Here is an 18,479-nt window from a genome sequence, read left to right on the forward strand (position 1 = left end):
GTTCAAGTGTGTTGATCCTTAACTGCATCTACTTGCTTTAAACTGGTAGTCATTCAAGTTCAAACACATTATAAAAGATCTAAATTTTTATACTCCACTCCCCCATATTTTGTGATTTTGATGTCCTATTTTACATCCTCATACTTATCCTTTTACTGTTAATTATAGTTATAATCACTTTTATAATTTTTGATTGTTTTTATTTATTTTTATTTATTTATTTTTTAATGTCTGAAACATTTATATTAACATATTTCCATACATATTTCCATACAAATACAAATATAAGATTTTTAGAAATTTCATGTAATGTCTGAAACATTTATATTAACATATTTCCATACATATTTCCATACAAATACAAATATAAGATTTTTAGAAATTTCATGTAATATCTGAAACATTTATATTAACATATTTCCATACAAATAACCCAATGAAAGTTTAGTATTAGTTGTATTGTTTGCTTTTTTATACTGCAGGTTCATATTAGGCATCAATTTTATACACATCAGTGTATACATGTCAATCCCAATCGCCCTTTTTGATTGTTTTTAAATCTATGTACACACTTATTTAAGTGATCTTCAATCCTTTTATGTATTTGCCTTTCCTATTGTGATTTTCCCTTTCCTATAGACTCTTTCTTCTCTTCTATTTAGAGAAGACCCTTCAGTAATTCTTTTAGGTTAGGTTTACTGTTGCTGAATTCTTTAGTCTTTGCTTGTCTGAGAAATTCTTTATCTCTCCTTCTATTCTAAATGATAATCTTGCTGGGTAGAATATCCTAGGTTGTAGGTTTTTCCCTTTTAGCACTTTGAATATATCATGCCATTCCCTTCTGGCTTGCAGAGTTTCTGCAGAGAAACCAGCTTATAGCTTTATGAGGGTTCCCTTGTAACTGACTCTTTGTGTTTCTCTTGCTGCCTTCAGAATCCTCTCTTTAACTTTTGCCATTTTTATTATATGTTTTAGTGTGGGTCTGTTTGGGATCATTCTGTTTGGGACCCACTGTGATTCATGTACCTGGATATCTGTTTCCTTCTTTAAGTTTGGGAAGTTTTTAGCCATAATTTCTTCAAATACATTTTTGATCTCCTTCTCTCTCTCTTCTTCTGGAACCCGTATTATGCATAGGTTGGCACATTTTATATTATCCCATATGTCTTATATGTTGCTCAGTTTTTTCATTTGTCTTTCTTTTTGCTGTTCTAATTGTGTGATTTCCATTATTCTCTCTTCTAGATCACTTATTCATTCTTCCATGTCGTTTAGTCTGCTATTCATTGCTTCTAGATTGGTTTTTATCTCAGCAATTGAATTGTCTATTTTGATTGGTTTATTTTTATAGTTTATAGTTCCTTGTTACTGTGATCTGAATTTCTATCAATAATCTTTATTAATTTAGTTAGCATTTTCATTACCTCCTTTTTGAACTTGGGGTCTAGTAGGCTGGTGAGCTCTCTTTCATTGTCTGTTCTTTCAGGGATTTCTCTTATTCTTTTAATTGGGAGTGATTCCTCTGTCTTTTCATTTTACTTAACTTTCTCTGTCTCTCTGAATTTAGGAGAAACAGTTATGTACTGTGGTCTTGAAGTGGTATCTTTATGTGGGAGCATCCCTGTGTAGACTGTGTGTGTCCAATGTCTTTGGTGTGAGGGTTGGTTTTGGTATGGTCACCAGTCACATCTTTCCTCAGGGTGTGCTTGTCAGTGTCCCCCTGATAAGGGGTATGGTTGGTGTTGCAGTATCTGGAACCTGTGCTGGATGTGAGGTAGGGCTTCATGGCTGTCACCATCCTGTCAGGGGTGGGGTCTGCTCCCCAGTTGTTGGAGGAGAAACCCTGAGGGTTGGGCTTGATCAGGCTCTGTTGCCCTTGGGTGTGGGTCTTGCCTTGAAGGAGGTGATTGCTGAAACAAGTGAGGCCCTTGCAATCACAGCAAACTATTTGCCACCTGTGCAGGTGTTCATGGTTCTGCTCATAAGCAGCCCACGTTCGTTTCCGTTTCTCTGTTGTGTTCGTCCAAGATCTAGTTCAAGGCTGTAGTGGGGAGTAGGCTCGGGCTGGGGGTCAGGGCATTGTGGCTGCAGGAAATGAGGTGGCTGCTCTCTTTCCTGAGATCTGGGCTGCCTCTGTGGCAGATTTATCCCAGGACCTGTCTGACCCAGGTCTAGCCCGAAGCTGCAGTGTAGAGTCGGTGGAGCTGGGGTGCTCTCACTGGGAGACAAACTGCTGCATACATGCTGACGACGGCTGTCACTCCTCCACCTAGACCACACCGCAGGCCCTCTGGGCTCTCTGTGTAGCTAGATGAGTCCTCTCCCAGGGTCTGTCTGCTCAGTAGTCAGTGCTTAGCCACCGTGTGCTCCTGTGACGCTGCCACTGTATGCACTGATAGTGTACTCACTGACACTGGCTCTATGGCTCTGCCTAGATCACACCCCAGGCGCCCCTGTCTGTCTCTGCACAGTTACATTGAGTCTCTGCCCAGATCTCATGCCAGGCTGTGGCGTGCAGTGATCGGGGCCAGTATGTTTGTCCCTTTGGATTGGGAAGTGTGGCGAGGCCTCTGTCCTGATTGTCAGCAAAACAGTACACACATGCTCCTTGAGAGTAGAGTCTAGGCTTCTCCAGTCCTTTTATCTGTCTCAGTGGAGTTCCCAGCAGGTAAGTGGGCCTGTTTCCTCCCTGCAGGACCCCAGGACTGGGCTACCCAGATTCAGCTTTGGCCTACTTGCTCCCTAGGGAGAGGGTCCACCCTTGTGGCCCTTCCCAGGGATGCAGATCCCAACCCAATGCCTTTTTTTTCTGTCCTACCTGGTTACGTGGAGATCCTTCTTGCAGCTTTGGTTGTATAGGAGTTTTTCTGCCATTTTCCAGTTAGTTTTCCATGAGAAGTGATCCACATGTTGACGTATTTTGATGCATTGTGAGGGGAGTTGAGCTCCACGTCCTCACACTCCACCTCCTTGGTCCCCCTCTTCAGGGTGTATTTTTCTAATTGGATTTAGAATGTGTCCTTCCCTTTGGAATACTGTTCTATACTTTATTTCAGTGGTAGCTATGGCCAAAAGGACCCACAAATGCGTATCCTGGGGGGATATATGGCCTCAACTTGTCTTCTTGTCTTCACATGGGTCCTTTTTTTCCATTTCCTTATTTCTGTTCATCCTCTCATAGAGACATTATTCCACAATGTAATTCTCAACCTCAATTTTGTAATATCTTTAGAGAATTTAATTAACTCTGCTTGTAACCTGGTTGTCACACCTAAAAACAATGTAACAAAGTTGGGAAGTGTCCAGAGAAGTAGCACTTCCATTAAACAATAAATTAAAAAGATCCAGACTCTGTTGTTTAGGAGGCCACGATCATGGCTGTCTCATCCCAGGCTTTAGTACACATCAGGCCTCCCATATACCACATGCAATGAAGTATAAAAGTCAGCCTACTGGCAAAATCTCCTATCTAGGTTATGTTCCCAGGACCACCATGCTACTTGCCCTACCTTCTGCTGCCTCCTTACGTTTCCCATGCTCTTGAACTCCCTGATGCTCTACTTTAGGGACCCTCCTCTGGCACATCCTCCTATTCAGAGTCCCTTCTCTGGTTTACTAATTTGTATTCCCTACTCAGCAATTGACTCCCTCAATTTTTATATCATTTAAATCCTAGGTGGGAGATATTTCCTTCACCTGCACAAGCTCAGTTCAGTACTCAGCACTTCCACAAAGAAAGCAGAATTCAGACAAAATAAGGAAGGCAAACTTCAGAGCTCAGAGATGTACAACTTAGGTCTTAAAGAAGCCTGTTTCCAGCTTAATAAAAAGAAAGAATTCTTTACAGTTTTTTATAAATACAACTTGCTAATTCCTTCAAAGCTGTGAAGCCAAAAATCTAGTCAAGATTTAGACAGACTGAAGAATGATCTGCAAACATCACTTAGGCATTTAAAGGGCCATACTTCCCTGTGCCAAAAAAGCATTGTGGAAAAGAACTTCGTGCTCTGGTCAGATGTACCCCCACTGGAGCAGGATACTCCTCCAATTGGATCATGAATCTCATTCAGTACGGTAATTACAGAAACAATGTTTGGGCTGAAAACATGGAACACTGGGTTTCCAGTTTCAAATATGAGTCATAATAAAAATTATTTTTATTAGCATCCCCTAGAAACCCACAGCATATCTTTGCATTTTATTAGTTGTAGATCTATAAGCCTTTAAAAATCTCTTAGCATAGGGCATTACGTATGAGAGACTCAAAAGTGTGAGCAGATGGGTAAAATGACTGCACAGAGTTTACGTGCAAGATTTGAAAGACTGATGAGTTTTAGTGGAAGTCTCATTTCAAATAATGGAATTAATGTTCAACACTTAAAAAGCCAAACATAAAATGATGGAAAACTACAAGTAGTGTTCTGGGCATCCTCCTGCCTTTTGCCCACTTTCCCAAGGAGAAAATATAAATAAAGAAAGTACGCTCTACAATCATTGTACCAGAAATCCATCAGGGTTTACTGTTGTGTAGAAAAGGAAAGCAGAGAGCACATTCCCAGATTCCCACTTCACCTATTTTGATACATATTTTTGACATAACTCCAGTGTGGGGAGTTTGTTTATTACTTCACCTTGTTCCAGAAAAAAAATGAAAGCAACTTACAAAACCACATAACGACTCTAAGTAAAATAAGCAAGAAAAAAGGGTGGGGATAAAAAAAAGCCAGTGATGATGTCAAAATATGTGCACTGCAAAGACCTATATGTATTTAATATGGGTGGGGGACACATTTGGCTCTGGTTTTCTAACGGTCTATGCAAAAAGAGAACAATGTCACAAAATAAATGCAGCTGATCAGAAAAAAAAATTACATTTTTTTGGACATAAAGAACAGAGGTTTTCCCCCAGAGCTTTTCTAAAGAGGGTACTATATGATTTAATAAACAATGTCGGCAGCACTCTTACTATGCACGATAGTTTCGTGGCTGATTCTTACTGTGAACTTGAATGTAGTTAATGGCACTATACCAAAGATTACCTAACAAAATATTATGGAGTGGGTCAATGCTAAAGTCAAGAATTGTGAAGGGTTGGGATTTTACCATATGTGCAAGCCAACCCACACACTTCACGGATGCTGGCAGGAGACACAAGGATGCTGGGTCAAAGACAAAGGACAGTTATTCACTCCCAGCAACAGTCATAGCTTGAATATTAGCATCTGTGCTCATTCGAGGAGCCCCAGTTTCCACAGGACCACACCAAGAGGTATAGGTGATACCTACAAACATGCCACAGGTTGTATTACAAGAAAGGAAACCTAAGCTTAGGGAACTTGAATCTTTGATAATAGACAATGAGCATGTGTTCCCTTTGCCCAGAGGGAGACATTACCTTTATTATATGAGTCAGTAAACAAACTTCTCTCTTCCAAGGCTGTTTGCTGTAGCGACATCATTGAAAAGGTAGTCTGGAGCACAGGGAATCAGTGCCTCTTCTCATAGGACATCCAGAAATGTGAGAGACTCTTGGAGAATTACCTCCCTTCCCTAACAATAGTACATTCCAAGTCATAGTCTAGCTTTCTCTGGCTTGATACCTTTCGACAATATGGAGGAATTGACGGATGCTGCTTCATTTGACCCTTATTCATCTTAACATATGGCATTCCTATCAGATTCTAGTCACTGGGTACAGTGATAGACAAAAACAGGCATGGTCCCCTGGCTTCACAGAACAGAGGGAAAATACAAATATAGTTTATGTGATTTTCCAGAAGTTCTTCCTAAATGTTCTTTCAACAAAAATTTTTGGTAATAAACTTTATTTTTTTAGAGCATTTTTAGGTTCACAGCAAAATTGTGCAGAAGGTACTTAGATTTCCCAAATACCTAACCCTGGCTCCCGGACATGGAGAGATATACCACATACCCCTGGCCCTCCCATTACCAACATCCCCCAGAGGTTTTACCTCCCACCAGAGGTTTTACCTTGTGTTATAACTGATGAACCTCCAATGACACACTGTCCTCATCCAGAGTTCATATCTTACATTAGGGTTCATTCTTGGTGTTATACACTCTTATGGGCTTTGAATAAATGTGTAAAACAACGTTTTTCAATCTGAGATTTTACATCTCACAAACAGAGCTTCACATTTCTGTATTTCCAGGTAAATACAGACACAGGTGCCTGCAGAGGCATTTGAACCAGGACTTAGGTTTGGCATTCTCTTGTGACACCTGGGAGACGTACGGGGTGTGTGTGTGTGTGTGTGTGTGTGTGTGTGTGTGTGTGTGCAAATTCTTCGACAATCGTCATCTCCAATCTACCCACAGGCAGAAGGTAATTCTTCCTTAAAAAATGGCCTTAAATCCTCCAGTGGTTACATGACCACAGCCCTGATGTTTTCCTCTATGAGCAAGGCCCTTAACAGTTCTTCTGGACTATTTGTCTACCTCCTGTTGGGGTTGAGACTCTGACATGACAGAAAACTTTTTGTTTGTTGAGAAGGTAAAATGCCTTCTCTGACATGGTCCGTTTCTTTAGGACGTGCCTCCTTCCGGATCTGAGGAGACCTCTATACTTTCAGGGTCTTCAATGAATGTTCATTGTCCCACTAGCTATAGTAATGCAACCAACTTTTTCTGACAAAATACTAATCAGAGACTGACCTTTGTTTAATTAGCCCCCAGTCAGTTCCAATCTGCAAATAACAATTGCTAATGTAGAACTGATTTAGCCCGCAGGCCAAGCAGACACTGATTCCTGAATTCCATTACCTAACCTTCCGGCCGGCTTCTCACACTGTTTTGAAGAACCAGCCTTCCCCCCCCACCACCAATATTTCTGCTCTTTTTTACCCCCCCTCAAAAAAAAAAAAAACCCTGTCATTTCCTGCTAGCATAGTGGCCTCACTGGCTTAACTTGATGGCAATGGATATAGAAGTAGAATCAGCAGTGCCAGCTGGATGAATGTCTAAACTGGGGGTTTGAGAGAGCTGCCTATTCAAGTAAAAAATTAGAGACGAAAAAGACCTGTTAAATAACCCAATCCCCTCGTAGCCAGTGCCAGAGCATTCCTGTGCTGGAAGCTTAGCCGGGGCCAGCTTTAAATGACTTTAACAATGTGCCTTCTCACGCTTTATTTGGAAGACGGGGCCATCTCTTCAGTGTGTCTTTTTTTCTTTTAGTAAGTTTTTTGACTAGAATTTCATTGGACCACCATTATTCCATTTCCCTTTTACTGTTTTGGTTCAGCTACAGCAACCTCATGAAATAAGCTATTTTCAAAGAGTTGATTTAAATGTACTGACAACATTTAAAGTGCTTTATTAACCCAGTCATTCCAGCAATGCCTGTATTTGGGGTCATGTGATGTAGCGGGAGAGAGGATACACATGGGCTTTGGAGGTAGATGTACCTGGGTTAGAATCATAGTTCTGCTTAATTGGGGGATTTATTATTGTCATTATTTTTGTTGTTTTCATTGGCTATCATTTATGATATGCTTCCTGTGTGCCAGGCACCATGGTAAGTACTGTCCAAAAGTCCTGCTAGCAAGTTTGTGAAATTGGTACTGTCATCTCTATTTTTGAATTTAAAGTATAGTAATGAAGAGTGGAAGCTCTGGGGTTAAATTGTCTGATTAAAATGCCAGGTCTGTTGCTTACTAGCACCGTGACCTTGGGCCTTTCATTTAACCTCCCTATGCCCAGTTTCTCTGTATAGTGGGGGTGATGGCAATGTCTGTCTCCTAGGTTATTTTAAGGAATACATATGAATAGATGTGAATTGATCAGATCAGTGCCTGGTGTGGAGCAAGCCCTTAAATGTAACCAGTGTTGATGAGATATAGACGGAGAAATTTGTTCAAAGGCACATAGCATCCAAGTTTATACCCAGCCAGTTCTACTCCAAAGCCCATCCAAATCATTAACCATTAGAATACACTGCCTTGGTCAGGACTCTTAACGTCTCTGAGGCTCAGTTTTTTCTCACTGGTGAAAGAGAGATAACACAAGATCTCCTGTGTGGTCACTGTGAGGATTAAAATGCAATAATGTAGGTAAAGACACTATTACAGAGCCTGTCCCAGAGCTGGGGATCAATTAGTGATAGTGATTTCTCTATATCTCCACATCTATAGACTATCCATATGTATTGGGTTGGCCAAAAGTTTGTTCGCGTTTTCCTGTAACATCAGTCGGGACAAACCCAAACGAACATTTTGGCCAACCCAATATATATCTGTGTGTATATCTATGAATGCATGCATGTGTATTATATATAATGAATAGCTGTGTAGCCAATGACTTACTCTTAAAAGTTTCTCATGATATTGGAACTTCAAAATGGTTCAAAGTGAATTTTTATGAGCTTACTCCCCTTTGAAAGAAGAATGGGATTGGTTTACCAGATAATTAAAAACAGTTTCCTTCCTAATAAAGTTTAATTTTATTTTTTTTAACGTTCCAATGGTTTTAAAGATGTCTTTTCTGGATTTTTAAAAAGAGTTCATCACATGCTTCAAAACTGCCCAAATACTTTTTCTTTCTTAAATATTGTTTGACCATAATTTCAAGTTTTATATCATAGAGGGAAGAGAAGAGACAGTTACAACCTAGCAGGAAATGTGATGATATGTTTTTGCTGCTGTGCGTTTTTTTTTCTTTTTTTTGATGTGTGTGTGGGAAAGGGTGTGATGTCATTTTGTCTCCACCCCCTGTGAGTAAGCCCACAGCACAGCTAAGTGCAGCCGCCCTCCTCTGTCACCGAGAGACAGTCCACTTAAATGCAGCTCCAGGGTTGCGAGACTCCCACCAGCATCACTCCCCGTGTGAGGTGGCAAATGCAACATGCTCTCCAGCTTGGGGTGTCTACTTCTCTGTGGAAGTATTGCACTAGCCCTGGGAAATGCACAGAAATTGCCAAAAGGCAAGTAGCTCTGATGTTTTGTGTTTTCAAAATAATGTTTAAAAGATACTAGTTTTTAAATGTTGGTATTAAATGTGATCTGCTTTGCCAGATGGGGGGGAATAGAGTTCTCGGAGAGTCAAAATTCAAACGTGTGGAGACGTAGCTTAAACTTTTGCTTCCCCACGCCCCCCTCTATTTACTTTTCAGTTGGATCTCTGTATTGCAAAAGATAAAAACCAACTTCTTATTAGATTTAGCAGATGTTCACAGTAGCTTGAATGGTATAGCTTCAACTACAGCATTTGTATATTGAATTGTATTGTATAGATGGGTATTATATAGTCTGCTGAAAAGACTTGTTTGGTGTTTTTATCCCCCTCCTCAGAGACGAAATCAGTGCTAGCTGAAGGTTTAAAAGAAGCTAATTTGAAACCTAGAATCTTTTGTGTAAACCTCACACATACCTGTTAGCTTGGAGGCTGAAGGATTCTAGGCAGGACACACCAACAAAGAACGGTCATGTGCTGATATATAGACACTTCTCTCTGGTGGAATTTGGAAGAGGGCTTGATCTGCTGGACATGACACTCCCCCTTTTCCTGGCTAAATTGCTCGCATTTTAGTGTTGGTATTTTGTTTACAAATGTCATCAGAAGAAAATGAAAATGTCTTAACTTAGACTCTAAAAAACAATCTCTTGAGCCCAGCAGCACCAAAACAAGAGCTCACCTCTCTCCTATCTTTGAACACAAATGTTGCATGTATTGTTTTGCTCCTTTGCAGAGGCACTTTTCTAAGCCAACTTCAGGTCTGTGAAGGCTTTTTATGGTTGCAGACTGCTGTAGTCAGCAGGATTAGGAAAAACAGGCTGGAATTTTCATACAGTTATGATGGAAAATATCAGAGGCAGTGCAGAGCCATGGGCTTGTCAAAACCCTGCTGTGCGTAGAGTCGGAAAGAAAGATTGTTCAGGTCAGAATATCCAAAGATCCTGCTAGGTCCTCCCTCTGGGTAGTTTGCTCCAAGATCATCTTGTCCCAAGTGAAAACCATTCTCTCTTCAGTGTGTGAAGTGAAACTTGAATCCAGAGTGTGAAGGCTGAAGGGTTTGGCTAGTTGATATTTCACATGATGATATAAAAGCAATAAAAACGGCTGAGTAAACCTTTTCAACTCTAAGATAACTCTGCAGAATAAAATAAAATAAAATAAAAATATACACTATTAGATCTTTCTCTCCTATCAAGCATTCTATTTCTTGATCATAGTAAAAGTGTTTAAATAAATCAGTCATGAGCCACAAGCATTCAGAGTTAACTGTTCCTACTGCTAAAATATTTAACAAGGACCCACCATCTGAGAAAAGTCTGGAGTTTTTCTCAGGCTTAATACCTACAAATGTTTTTATTTTACCTTGTATTTACTGTGTAGGGATGATAGCCATAATTTTGTGACTGCAGACTGATGCAAATTCCAAATGTTTTAATTATCATGTTGCAATCACTAGATGCAAATCTCATGACACAATTTTCCTTTATTTGTTATGGTAAAAAAAAAGTTGTCAAAAACAGCCACAAAACTTTTGTCTTGCTCATTGCACTTTAATCTGAAGTATTTTCATCCAGGTTTCTTTTGTAATTTTAAAAAATATCCATAGGTTCAGTAATTTGAAAAAAAAAAACCTATCAAATTAATATAATTATAAAATAAATGACAAGTCTCCTTGTCTCTAATGCTGTGTTTTTTCTTTATCATTGAAGCTACCGAGGGACTTTCTTTTAGCTGAAGTTGCCTTTTTTTCAAACTGCATTCCAGGAATAGGTATACTGTTCTCAAAAGGGGTTTGGGGCAGACATCTTCTCCCCATCAATTACTTGAGGAGCATTCATGCTTTTTTCTGTTCTGGGGTGGGGTCACCACAGACTTTAGAACTTGACAGGTTCTGAAAATTTCTCGGTAAAGAAAACTGTCCCACCTTTTTAACCCATTGTTTCCCAAACTCGTTTGACTAAGAGTTCTTTTTCTAGTGGAATAGCTATTATATCTTGCCAGGGGCTTATTTTTCACATTTGGGAAAATACTGAGATACATAAGAAAAAAAAGAGATAAAAGGTTTTTTCTTTTCTTTTTCCTTCCTACTTTAGAGTTAGTTAAATATCATTTGTCATTTAAGAAGAGTATAGAATTTTGGAGCTAGGAAGGATGTTAGTGATCACCTAGGCTAGGGTTTCCCAGATCTTTGGATTTATGGACCCATAAAAATACATATTCTTTTTAATATCAGGGTCCCATTATAGAGGACATACTTGAATTACGCCATGTGAGAATGTTCAAAGGAGGGAAACCCCCATTGCTCATAGAAGCTAACCATTTTAACAGATTTATAAAACAAATGAATTGATACAAATAAGTCCATTGTTTTATTTTTCTCATTTTACCACAGACTGATGAAAACTTCATCACAGGTCAATATTTGGGAACCATTGACCAGTATAACCATTTATTTTACAAATGGAGGCACCCAAATGCAGGGAGATTTGGTAACTTTCCCACATTGATGACAGAACCAGGACTGGATCCCAGGTTCCTGACTGGATATCTGTGTTCTGCCCTGTTCTGACCCAAATCTTAGGAGTTAAGTTCTGTAGTGTACATGTGAATGCTGTCCTTCCCTTGAATAAAAGGTTTCTTGTAAAGATTTTAAACATTATCCTAATCTTCACATTTTCCCTAGATCCTGTCTGCTGCGTGTGTGTGGGGGGTGGGGGGGGCGTATAGTTGATAAATATAAATACAGCTGACTATTTATAGGGAAAAGAAATTATTTTTTAAATAAGAAATCACTTCTTACGTGTCTTATGCATATTTGCATACATAACCACATACTTTGTTATAGAAAATAAGGTACTGCAAGAGTCTATTACTTTTTAAAAGCTTAGAATAAAGTTTGAGAATATTATTAATGGACCTCTTCTCCTCCCTACCCCTTGATGACTATGTTCTTTGGCAAATCATTTACCTTTGCTAAGCCTCAGTTTTCTTATCTGTAAAATGGGAATAATGATAACTGTCTTACAGTATTTTAGGAGTAAATGAGGTATAAGAGTCGCAAAACTTTTAGTAAAGGGTCTGACGTATAACAGGTATTCAAAAACATGTTTATTGGGTTGCAGAAAAGTAGATCAATACCGAAAAAAATATGCACACCAAATAATATGGGATCTTGTGTCCAGACTATCTGACAAACCTCTGGGAGGGTAGCAAATGAGGTGGCATGTTCTTGGTGAAAGGTGGGGCAAGGGAGTTGTGTTGCTCTGCAGGACAATGAGAGGACTCTACTGTTTTCCAGCCCGAACTTCCTCAACCCAATGTTTGACTGTCAAGTTCAAACACCGCTTTTGTCTATGGAAAGCTGCACCTTTGCCCTAGGATCAGCTTTTCTGTGGGGACTGATAAAGCCTCACAGATCCTCCAGGAGAGATCCTCTTGAACTTGTTTTTCAGGAGGAGAATTAGACCATAATACACAGGCCCTGAAGAAGAATTCCCACATTGTTTTATACCCTTGAAAGCCCCTGTGCTCCAGATACCCCTAGGATTCTTTATTCTTGGCACCACAGAACTTTTTTTTTTTCCTGGCATACAGGCAGAAATAAAAACCACAGAGAACAATATGTATGTAGTGAAGGGAGCCAAAAAAAAAAGCATATAATGGGACATGAGAGGCTTGACACACCTCTGCAGAAACTCCTGTGTTTGGAAAATTGCAGTCAGTTAGAAGGCAAAGGCTACTATTTCTAGCCAGCTCTATCAGTCCTCCTGATGTAGGTATGAGGAAAACCAGAGAGGAGCATCTCCAATACAAGTGTGATCAGATGGCCCGAGGGAATGAGGCTCTTGGCTGTCACTCTTGGCTAGTGCAGAGGGAGGAGGCAGCTGGCTTTTGGCCTCAGGTTGTTACCTGACAGGGTAGAAATCTCTGACTCCAAGGAGAAAAAAAATCGCAGGGCAGATCATGTTAATAAAAGTAACTCTCATAGCTATCAATAACTCATCACTATTATTATAGATAACATTATTTGAGCTCATATTGTTTGTGGTAATTTAGGGTTAAATATTTTTAATGTGGAAAACTAACTAAATGCTCGAAGTTCCCCTATAAAGCAGGTACTTTATTACTCTCAATTTACAGAGGATAAAATTGTACCTCAAAGTGTTTGCCCAAAGTCATCCACCCAGCAAGTGGCAAAAGACCATACCTTTAATTTCTATGTAATATCAGTTCCTTGCTCTACATAAAAATATGTTAATTTGTTCAAGTAACAAACTGTATTCCATGTATATGCAGAGCACTGAGGCTGGGAAGACAAGGCTTGATACCTGTCTTCCTGACCAGTTGATGGAGAAGACAGGGTTGTAAAGGAATAATTACATTAGAATAAGAACATCCTCTGATTTGGCTGAAGCACAAAGAACTTTGAGAACAATCAGAAAGGACCCAATCCAGACTAGAGGGGTCAAAAATTATGCGGGGATAAGGCACCCAAGTAGGAGCTTGGAAGACAAACATACACTGGGGCAAGGAGGAGAGTAGTGGAAGGGCCTTCCCGACAGGGGTAGCTGCATGGCCAGAGCCCAGGCCACTTCCAGGGGCCGGAGCTCAGCAGGTGTTAAAGTACCCAGAGGGAAAGCCAAGACTGAGTCCACACTGGATGTGACTGTGTCTTCCTTGTCTCTATCTGTCTTGACTCCCCAAGATTGATTACAAAGCAGAAGTAGCAGATTGTCTTTGGAGAAGAGGGCTCATGTCTTACTCTAAACTTTCCCAGCCACTCACCTGGAGTCGAGCTCTCACTGTCCTCGGATCGCTCCCAACCTCACTTTGACAAAACAAGAATGTGTCACTCCAGTGACCCAGTCCCTTTCTCCAGAGGGTGGTTAATACCTGTAAGGAGCCAGGGAGGGTCTTTTCCATCTTAGAACAAGGAGTTTGGGGGAAGAATAGTGGGGAGGGCAAAGAACCCTGATGGCTGGATTTCTGCTTTTATTTGAGTAGTGTACATTTACATATTGGTGGGACTGTATTAAAGAGTACATTAGGAAAAAATGGTTCCACTGCTAAAAGAAAACAAACAAGTCTGAAAACCACAGGGGAATTATTTTAGCATTTTCTACAGCTCTAGTTTCTTGGCAGTTGTATAGATTTGTTTGTCTATTCAAGCACTGTCTACTAGGTAAAACTGAATGAGATCCAGCCCCTGTGATAAAAGAAACTTGTATTAGGAATGTAAAAATTGATCAAATATAGTTTTTGGATGCTAAGACTATCATGTTTAGAACCCAGTGCTTAAAAATAAGGTGTCTCTGTGCTAATTACACGTTCACTAGTTTAGTTTAGTCTTATAGACTGCTATATCAGGCTGAGATACTAAATATTAAGGAATTTTAGTCTCTATCTCTCGCTCTCAAAAGTTAATGAGGCAGGGGCTTCTCTGGTGGTGCAGTGGTTAAGAATCCGCCTGCCAGTGCAGGGGACATGGGTTCGAGTCCTGGTCCGGGAAGATCCCACATGCCGCGGAGCAACTAAGCCGGTGACCACAACTACTGAGCCTGCGTGCCACAACTACTGAAGCCCGTGTGCCTAGAGGCCGTGCTCCGCAACAAGAGAAGCCACCTCAATGAGAAGCCTGCGCACCTCAACAGAGTAGCTCCCGCTCACTGCAACTAGAGAAAGCCCGTGTGCAGCTACAAAGACCGAAAGCAGCCAAAAATAAATAAATAAATAAATACATTTATTAAAAGAAAAAGTTAATGAGGCACAGGGTAGCACTTGAGAATAGACAAATTCATTGATACTGTATTATAGAAAAGACAGTTAAAATGTTTTTATAGGTTAATGTGTGTTGACAGAATATTTCTTTAAGACAAAAGTGAGGTGTCTAATGAAAGGAGGGGCATTAAGCAAATGTGACCAACTATTCTATCTGGGTCACCATCCTCAGAATGATTTCCCTTTTACCTGATTCCTGATTTCCATTTATAAAAGCAGGTATAAAAGCAAGGGAGAATATGGAAAGTAAATAGATGAACTTACTAAAAGTGATCTAAAAATAAATGTAAAATTAAAAAATTAATAGGATAATCTAATGTGAGACATTGCTAGAGTAGTAAAATAAAAATATAAAAATAAATAGTATCAGCCAAAGAATGAACACGCTAAAAAAAGAAAAACAATGGTTTAAATACGTACATTCTGTTAAAATAACATTTAAAGACTATGACAACAACCGTATTACTAAGTATCAGGCATGCTGTTTAATGCTAAGTGTTTATATACATTGTCTCATTTTATCCTTACACCTATGGAATATATATTATTATCCCCATTTCACAGATGAGGAACTAAGCCTAAAGAATATGTTATCGTCTACTGCATGATAAATTACTACAAAATTAGCAGCTTAAAACATCACACCTTTTTTGTTTCACTGTTTCTGTGGGTTAGGAGTCTGCGTCTGGCTTAGTTGGGTCGTTCCCTTCATGGTCTTTCACAAGGCTGCAACAGAGGTGTTAGCCAGGTTCAGGTCTCATCTGAAGTCTCAACTGGGAAAGGATCACCTTTCAAGTTCTTGTGGCTATTGGTAGAGTTCAGTTCCCTGAGGATCATTGGTTTAAGGGCCTCATTTCTGTACTGGCTGTTGGCCAGAGGTCACCTCTTTTCTTTGCCACATGGGCTTCTCTATTATGGCCTCTTGCTTCATCAAGGTGTACAAGCCCAGATGCGTCTGCAGGCAAGACGGAAATTACAATACAGCCTAATCATGGAAGTGGCAACCCATCACCTTTGCCATATTCTATTGGATAGAAGCAACTTCCAGGTCCTGTCACACAAGAGGATTACCCAATAATGGGAGATGGGGATTATTGGGGGTTATCTTAGAGTCTACCCACCACAAAACGGCCAATGGCTGCTTGAAGTCACACAGCTAGTAAATGATATAGTGGAACTATGAATACAGGAAATCTAACTCCAGAAAAATATACTGGTTTGGGCATTAACACCCCATCTACTTCTCACAGAGTTCAGCCTTTAGTGGCAGATGCCCAGCAGGCAAACTAACCAATTTGTGTGCCTCCATGGTTGGAGTTGTTGTAGGAAATCCCTGATAATTGAGATAAATATCTTACTACTACAAAGACTCAAGGTATATATTCAGCACTCAATGTGGACCCTATTTTCTGTATATAAAAGGCCAGTCAATGCCTAGATTCCTCAAGTGTGGTCAATCCCATGTAAAGCAGTATGCAAAGTAAATGCCCCCAAAATAGAAACTTTTCTTTCCTTGTAAGACTCAGCTGCCATCATCTCTTAAAAAGAGAAAACGTAAGACAAAATGAAAGTTCTCTTTGACAAAATGTACAAATATTAAGCAATTAACACCTATGAAGTTGATGATACAGTCCCCATAAAATATGTTTCTGAAACATCACTGAGTGGCTCTTCCAGTATATGGAGGAGTTGCTGTAAGATCGAATTAAATTTTTGTTTGGAGGATGAAAGTATACTTCTAGCAGTGGATGTGATGGAGACAACTGGTTAAACTAAAGGAGCTTCTTTCAGATCCTTTTTGGTATGAATACAACAACAATTCTTCCATATGCCCTAGGAATCAAAACACAAAATTTAGGTTGTACACAAAATATATTCTTAATGTGACACCCAGAACCTTGTAGAATGTTAATAGTAGAATACCCTGTCGAGTATTTTCTATAGAGAATAACCCACAGTCTCTTCTTGTGTTGGGATGTCCCAAAGGCCTTGGAGGTACATGGTGAGAAGGGTAAACTTCAAGGTCTCAGGCTACTTTGTAAAAGTTCTGTGGACAGCAAGACTGAATCAGGACTTACCCCACTGCTCATAATTTTCGCTTGGGTTCCCCACCAAGAACATTCCACAGTGAGATTTTTATAGTGTGTTGTAGGTTTCCGTGATCTAACAAAACCCTGACTTATATTCCCAGTGATTTTGGTAGAAATTTGGGAGCCTTAAAGCTAGTCTGAGGTTTTTAGGCCTTCTCAGTGTAGCAGGCTGTGAAGTCAACTAACATCCCTCCCTGTGGAATTCTGGAAAGGAGATAGGAGATGTGATGCCTTCATAGAAGTTTCATTATTGCTCTCCAACCAAGGACTATACATCTAAAGCCATACACTAGAAAATCAGACCAAATCAACCCAGTCCAAGCACCTTCTGGTCAGATTAGAAATTAATTTTAGAGAAAATTGAGATCTAATTTAAGCTTCACCTATGATATAGCAACTCAATGTTTACTTTAAAAATAAGTTAACTATGAGTATAAATACTATAACATCTATCCTCAGCAGTTGTAACCCGTGCATTAGAATAACAAAGTTTTCAAAAATATCAGTACTGTTCTGTTCCTCTACTCAGTTATGATTTAATTGGTCTGGGATGGGAGAGTTTAAAAATTCCTCAGGTGATTTTAACGTGGCCAGAGTTGAGGACCACTGATCTACAGGTTTTGAAAATTTGCATGTGTAAGTGCTTGATAAATATTTCTGGATGAGTGCAGGGTAAAATTTAAAAGTTGCAAGTGAATTATTTTATTATTTAAGTTTTAAAACAAACTTAAAGGCGATTTTTCTTTTGTGCTACTTTGTTCCTGGATTTTGAAGCATTATTTGGAAGCATTTTAAACTTCCTTCTCAGGCCAAATAAAATAAGAAAATGTTTAAAATTGAGATTAACATTTGTTTTTGGTGTTAGAACATAAGTTCAAATGTCTACTTTTACAAAATCTCAGAGGTTAGATCTGAGAAGCTATGGCTGATTGTGTTTTTCAGGACTGGACTTACATTTGCTTATTCTGTCATTCAATTAACTTAAAAAAAACCATCACATTAAGATTATTGGTACACACACACACACACACACACACACACACACACACACACAGTAGAATATTACTCAGCCATAAAAAAAGAATGGCATTTTGCCATTTGCAGCAACATGGATGGACCTGGAGGACATTATGCTAAGTGAAATAAGTCATACAGAGAAAGGCAAATACTATATGATATCACTTATACGTGGACTCTAAAAAATATAACAAACTAGTGGATATAACGAGAGAGAAGCAGACTCACAGATATGGAGAACAAACTAGTGGTTACCAGTGGTGGGGGAGTGACATACTTAAATATTTAAATATTTTTATTTAAAAAATAAAATTAACTTAAAAAAGAAATACAATTTAAAAAGAAAATAATTTTTAAATCATCATATTAGGATTATAAGGATGATTTAGACATTTCCTGCTTTCAGGAGTTTGAAATTAGTTCTATTTAAAACTAATACACGTTGGCCACACAAAGGTCATTTTCTTAAAATCTGCAGGAGTTAAGCTATTCCATTGTGTTGTCATGCACTAGCTTTAAGTGATACCTATGTACATAAAGAAGAAAAAATGAATTTATGTAATATGTTAAGAACAAGCACCCTATGATCCCAGTCAATGCAAAATACGAGTTGAGAAAACATTG

General features: G+C 39.2%; 1 protein-coding gene across 39 annotated transcripts in view; it reads left to right on the forward strand.

Moving 5' to 3' along the window:
• Positions 1 to 2,439: 2,439 nt before the first annotated feature.
• The window catches only part of ABI3BP (ABI family member 3 binding protein), a 280,524-nt gene continuing 264,484 nt past the window's right edge, over positions 2,440 to 18,479 (forward strand). For 38 of the 39 annotated variants that reach the window (XR_014263069.1, XR_014263070.1, XR_014263071.1 and 35 more), the window contains exon 1: positions 3,677 to 8,938. Coding sequence is in view for 35 of the 39 variants with exons in the window: in XM_082460258.1 (XP_082316384.1) it covers positions 8,860 to 8,938 (79 nt within the window). In the remaining 4 variants the exon portion in view is untranslated. Of the gene's footprint in view, positions 8,939 to 18,479 lie in introns of all 39 variants that reach the window. The other variant, XM_082460250.1, reaches the window with a different exon arrangement.

Source organism: Balaenoptera physalus (genome assembly GCF_965194825.1).
Source record: "Balaenoptera physalus genome assembly, chromosome: 4".
Classification (NCBI taxonomy): Eukaryota; Metazoa; Chordata; class Mammalia; order Artiodactyla; family Balaenopteridae; genus Balaenoptera; species Balaenoptera physalus.